Source organism: Odontesthes bonariensis, chromosome 11, assembly GCF_027942865.1.
Source record: "Odontesthes bonariensis isolate fOdoBon6 chromosome 11, fOdoBon6.hap1, whole genome shotgun sequence".
NCBI lineage: Eukaryota > Metazoa > Chordata > Actinopteri > Atheriniformes > Atherinopsidae > Odontesthes > Odontesthes bonariensis.
This window is the reverse complement of record NC_134516.1, coordinates 30,277,794-30,283,793: the sequence shown is the minus strand read 5'-3', so window position 1 is coordinate 30,283,793 and position 6,000 is coordinate 30,277,794. Positions and strand designations below refer to the sequence as shown.

The 6,000-nt window shown below is 43.4% G+C and overlaps 1 protein-coding gene across 1 annotated transcript in view; it reads right to left on the bottom strand.

Moving 5' to 3' along the window:
• Positions 1–1,036: 1,036 nt before the first annotated feature.
• Positions 1,037–6,000, bottom strand: part of LOC142391242 (NLR family CARD domain-containing protein 3-like) — a 29,888-nt gene continuing 24,924 nt past the window's right edge. Inside the window, exons 7-8 of the mRNA XM_075477014.1 lie at positions 1,702–1,748; positions 1,037–1,575 (exon numbers count right to left, since the gene is read on the bottom strand). Coding sequence (XP_075333129.1) covers positions 1,037–1,575; positions 1,702–1,748 — 586 coding nt within the window. The remainder of the gene's footprint in view (positions 1,576–1,701; positions 1,749–6,000) is intronic.

Below are 6,000 nucleotides of genomic sequence, written 5' to 3'. Positions count from 1 at the left end.
GAGGTTTGACTTTGCTTTTTCTCATCTAAATGTCTCTCGAGTTGCTGGAAAAAGCTTCATGTTTGACATTCAAGGTTAATCCACCATTAAATTAGCCTGGGAATTCCCATGCTGCTTTGCGCGCGATTTCATTCACCCTGCAAAGGCAGCCTGGAAACCACCGCCCTTATTTTTGCCTGAGTTAGGGAACCAATCACAGAACGGGGGGGGGCAGCAAGACGATGACAACGTCTATGCGCGACACCGAAGCTTGTAGAGTGTTAATCCAACATGGCAGCGGACACAACGTTACCGTTCGATGCAGCCTTAGAAAGTGTTTTAAGTAGCTTAGAATGCAAGTTTACTTTTAAAAAAGAGCAACGTTTGGCGTTGAAAGATTTCATTGCTTTCTTCCTCATCGAATTTCTGTCGCTCTACATACGTCATCTGGTATAAGTGATACAATTGGCTATGAATCGCGCGCAAAGCAGCATGGGAAGAACCAGACGCCATTTGATAGACATTCGTAGCGCCCAATAAACGGCTCGAGGCATTCGTAAACCACGCCTCAAATACGAGAAAATGCACACCTAGTTCCCAGACCACCATCTCATCGAGATTGTGGATGCGTCAGCCAGGCTACCATTAAATATTACATTTTGTTTCCTTAAATATTTGAATTATTCAAAGAACATTTAAATATTTTAAAAGAAAAATCTAACAGATAAATGCATTCAGAGAAAAAGTAAATATTCTTCAATTAAAGTTCAAATCAAGGGTTTCAAAATGATCAAAATTCAATTCAACATACTGATATTCAGTGTGAAGCTTTGACTGGAGACACACAGAAAAACAACATCCTGGAAGAATGGCAGCTTTCAACTTTAAAGGACTGGAAGAGGAAGAAGTTTCCAAGGAATCATTCAGAAGAGTTTCAAACAAACTGACTGAATCCATGAATCTGAAAAGGTGTTTCTGAATGAAAAAGACAGACATGTACAGACTGAACTATCTGTTCAACAGTGATTCTCTGACAGGAGGAAACTCTTTATACTCATCACAGAGACACTGAGGAACCAGATGAACTGAACAAAAACCCAAAACCAAGATATAGAGGTTCTTCAGTGAATGTGGTGTTGAAGGTGTGGAGGTGGATCAGTGTGTCAGAGGAGACTCTGTAGAAGGACAGAGTGCCAGCAGAGTGGTCCACATACACTGCTGCTCTGTTAGAGACGGAGGAGGAGGAGGAGATGTGTGTTGCTCCCTTTTTATGACAGACGGAGAAACCATCATCATCTGAACATCTCAGACTCCAGGACTGATCATTCCATCCAAACATACACTCATCACTGCCCCCTTTCCTTCTGATTCCTCTGTAAGTCGCTGAGAGAAAAACTCTTCCTCTCCACTCGACCTCCCAGTAAAAGCGACCAGTCAGAACATTGCTACACAGCAGCTGAGGCCGGCCATCAAATCTGTCTGGATGATCAGGATATGACTGAACCTCCTCCTTCACATATGTCACCTTCCTGTTGTTGTCAGACAGTTTGAGGTTTCTGTTCACTGTGTTTGTGTCGATTGTGAGTTGACAGGAATCTGATGGAGAGAACAAACACAATCCAGCTGCAGTTATTGATCTATCATCTGTTCACTTTGATTAATGAGTGATGTGACAGTGTGACGATGGCTGGATGTCATGAATCAGATGAAGAACACACTTACACTTCCTCAGACCTGGTGTCAGCCATTGTTCTCCAGCAGGCTCCATCCTGAAAGGAGGAGGGGGGTCAGAGCAGCACATTTCAGCATGCAAACATGGACATTACATGGCTCTCACACACACATTGTTCTACACAGGAACAGGAAAACATCTGGACAGAAACATTCGAATGGAGCATCTTTTAAGTCCTGTCCAGTAATCTTTATTAAATTAGAAAGAAAGAATTGGAGACCATTCAGTATGGAAATTAAGTTGTTTGAAGTTCAGTATAGATTAGATTTAGATCTGTTTGAAGAAACAGTACTTTGAGATTTGGCAAAAAAAGTAATGTACACAGAGTGTATAGTGAGCTAACAGATCTTTTTTGTGGCTCTGCATTTATTACTTCCAGTCGCATTTTCAAAAGATTGTTGGTTCTCCCAAGTCAAACTGGTCTGAGGAATCAGACTAAGAGCGATTCAAAGACATCGATAGAGCGACACTGTGTCACCTTGTCACCTATCCGGAAAAGAGAATCCGGGGGACCCCATGGAAGGGGGCTTGTCTGTAAATGCCTGATGGCTCAGCCCGAAGAAGCCACAGGATGCCACCTTCATATTGGCTCGACACCTGAGGGAAGGAAATTTAAGGTTGGGTGAAGTGTGAGCTGAGTGACAGAAAAGGCGGGGGCCAGGGCATATGATTCCTAAAAATCGCAAATTTGGATCTGCACATGCAGAACATAACTTTGATGGCAGAGAAAGAGCCTGAGCTAGTGTTTGAGGTGAAGTAATATTGATTAAATATTGTTGGAATCACCGGGCTCTGGAACCTAACTCATGGAGAGGGGGTTGACTCAAGAGCTCCCAACTGAGGCATGTTAGTGTTATGGCGCTTTTCCACTAGCTCGGCTCGGTTTGGTTGTGTTTCCATTACAAACGAGTATACTTCGTGCCTCCTCGACGTGGGCGGGGTCGTAGTAACACGGCTGTGCGTGTTGCTGCTCACCCTGTGGCTTTTTGTCGCACAGAAGGCAAGAGAAGAGAGCCAGAGAAGACTCCTGGCCGCCAGACAAAACAGTATTGAAAAGTACCGGAGAGTTTTGTTACGAGCTTCAAAAAGACGACGTTTGGAGGTAAGCTAACGGTTGCTAACGCTAGCTTTTATTATCCGCGTTATGATGCTTCCAGTGACGACACCCATCGCCCAATCAGTGGAAGGCAGTCGACTGGCGTCACGTTTTAGTAACGCTTCGGCCCGCTTGGAACCAGGGCTGAGGTGATACGGAAAATCGTCCCGGTTCCAGGTATGGCGTGCTAGTGGAAACACACAATAGCACGCCGAGCCGAGCTAGTGGAAAAGCGCCATTAGAGTTCAGTGACCAAGAGATTTATCTCGCTGTAGCTGTTAGAAACTCTGGCTGTTGTTAGTGTGCATGCAACAAACAACGTTTCAGATGATCAGGCCTTCTTGAAGTCTCTGGGTGACATCCTGGTGGGATTGCCACCTGGTGATTCTATTGTTCTTCTGGGGGACTTCAATGCCCATGTGTGCAGTGATGGAGTGACCTAGGAATGCATGACTAGGAGGAACAGGCCTCCCTGATCTAAACCCAAGCAATGTTTTGGACTTCTGTGCTTGTCATGGATTGTCCTTTACAAACACCGTTGCAGGAGCCATATATTGTTTTGCTCATCATTTTTTGGGGTTTGATTTGTTTGGTGTGGTTGACACGGTGATATGTGGGGTTTGGGTCACATTGGCGTCGTAGATGACCGCCATAGGTTATAACAGGGGCGGAATCCCCTGCACTTGGGCAGAAGAGAGGCGAGTTAGGTATCTGTAATTTTTGTTGACCGCTTTTTGTTTAGTTTGATTGCTTTGATACATACGCAAACGGTGTATACGTTCTTACATCTTATGTACACGTTTCTTATTAAATACCTTGAAAAGCCGCAATAACCTTGTTCAATCATGAAGTGGTTCATTTGTGTAATTTGTACCAAGGCACCTGCGGCAAAAGGTCGACTATTGATTTTCTGGTTCTATCATCAGACCTGTGGCCATATGTCTTTGATACTCGGGTGAAAGAGGGGCAGAACAGATCACTTGCGGGTGGTGAGTTGAATCTATGACAGGAAAGACTGCCGGACAGATTTTACATCTTCGACATACAGCTCTGGGAGTTATTTTCTTCCCTACCGGGAGTTGGGCACATGGAATCTGAATGGACTATGTTCAGGACCTCCATTGTGGAAGAAGCTTCCAGCAGTTGTGGCCAGAAGACTGACTATCCTTACCTGACTCCCGCCCTCTGGTATTCGCATACCATCTGGGACGAGCCCACAACCGACATGATTTCAAATGGGGCTATTTTTTCTAAAACTCGTGCATGTGATTGGATGAAGAATCTGTCCGTCATCTTGACTGACACGCCACTTCAGCCACTCCCAATGACTCAACCTGTGACGTAGCTCAGAGCTTACCTGACTCCCGCCCTCTGGTATCCGGCCATAACGCCGCCCATTCATCCAAAGTCCCACCCAGCGATTAATGATTGGCTCTGATTATTTTCTAATCAGACGAAACACCAATGACTCCCAGGCTCCTCAGATGGCTGTGTGAGGAAAGGGAATGCCCCTGTGTGTAGTTGGTGAACGTAGCCAGATGACGTGAGTCAGGTTATGACTATCCAACCACGGAGGAGGATGTGCAGTGTGGTATTCATCCAGGTCGTATAACAGTGGGCCAGACGTTCAGCCATGTACAGTTACGAAGGAAGTCAAAAGAGACTGACCATCCATTCTACATGTGTTTCGTGGATTTGGATAAATGTTACGATCGTGTCAACTAAGGAATTCTATGGGGTGTGCTGTGGGAGAACAAGGTACTAGAGTTGCTTTTGCAGACTATTCCTGTCCCTGTATAAATAAAGCAAGAACTGTGACCACATTCTTAGCACAAAAAACACTTGTTTTCTTTTTTATGGTTGTTAGACTGCCATGACTGCCACAAGTCCTCGATCTGTTTGTGGTTTTCATGGACAAGATCTCAAGATCTTTTGTTGGGGAGAGGAGGGGGTCTGGTTTGGGTACCCCAGGGTCACATCACTGCTTTTTGCAGATGATGTGGTTCTGTTGTCTTCTTCAAGCCATGAGCTTCAGCTGCACTGGAGCGTTTCACAGTGGTATGAAGCAGCCAAGATTAAAGTCAGCTCTTTTAAATTCGAGGTAATGGTTTTCAACTGGAAGTAAACAGATAAATACTGGTGAAAGTTACCAATGATCTCCTCTTGGTCCCTGATAGCGGACTTGTGTCTGTGGTTGTCCTCATGGATCTCAGTGCGGCATTTGATACGATTGATCACAGCATTCTGTTACAGAGACTTCAATTGTTATTATGTTATTGGGATTATAGGAACTGCATTAGGCTGGTTTCAGTCATATTTATCTGATAGAATACAGTTTGTTTATGTAAGTGAAAAATCTTCCTCACACCAGAGAAGGTTCTTTTCACTTTATACATGCTTCCATTAGGTAAAATTATCAGACAGCATGGCATACATTTCCATTGCTATGCTGATGATACTCAGCTGTACTTATCTATAAAACCAGATGAACCCAATCAGTTGGTCAGACTACAAACATGTCTGAAAAACATAAAGACCTGGATAACTCAGAACTGTCTGCTTCTAAATTCAGACAAAACTGAAGGGAAAAACCTAGTTATATACTTACTCTGAAATAAATGGTATTTTCTTAGCTTGTAGTACTACAGTGAGGAGTCTTTTTTTATTTTTTTGTAACCAGGATCTGTCCTTTGATTCACAAATAAAACAGATTTGTGCCTTCTTTTACCTTCGTAATATTGTTAAAATCTGGAACATCCTGTCTCAGAGTGATGCAGAAAAACTGCTCCATGCGTTTGTTACTTCAGGATTGGACTACTGTAATTCTTTATTATTGGGCTGTCCCACATATTCTCTGAAAAGCCTCCAGCTGATCCGAAATGCTGCAGCCAGAGTTCTGATGAAAACTAACAGGAGAGATCATATTTCTCCAGTTTTAGCTTTTCATTATTGGCTCCCTGTTAAATTCAGAATAGAATTTAAGATTCTTCTTCTCACATATAGATCTCTTAATGACCAATCTCCATCATATCTTAAAGATCACATAGTTGGATATTTCCCTTCAGTTATCAGGCACCGGCTAGTTTGGGTTCAAGCAGCCTAATCTCTAACTTTAAGATTAGGTTTAAAACTTTCCTTTTTGATAAAGCTTATAGTTAAGTATGGCTCAGGTGACCCTGAAACATCCCATAGT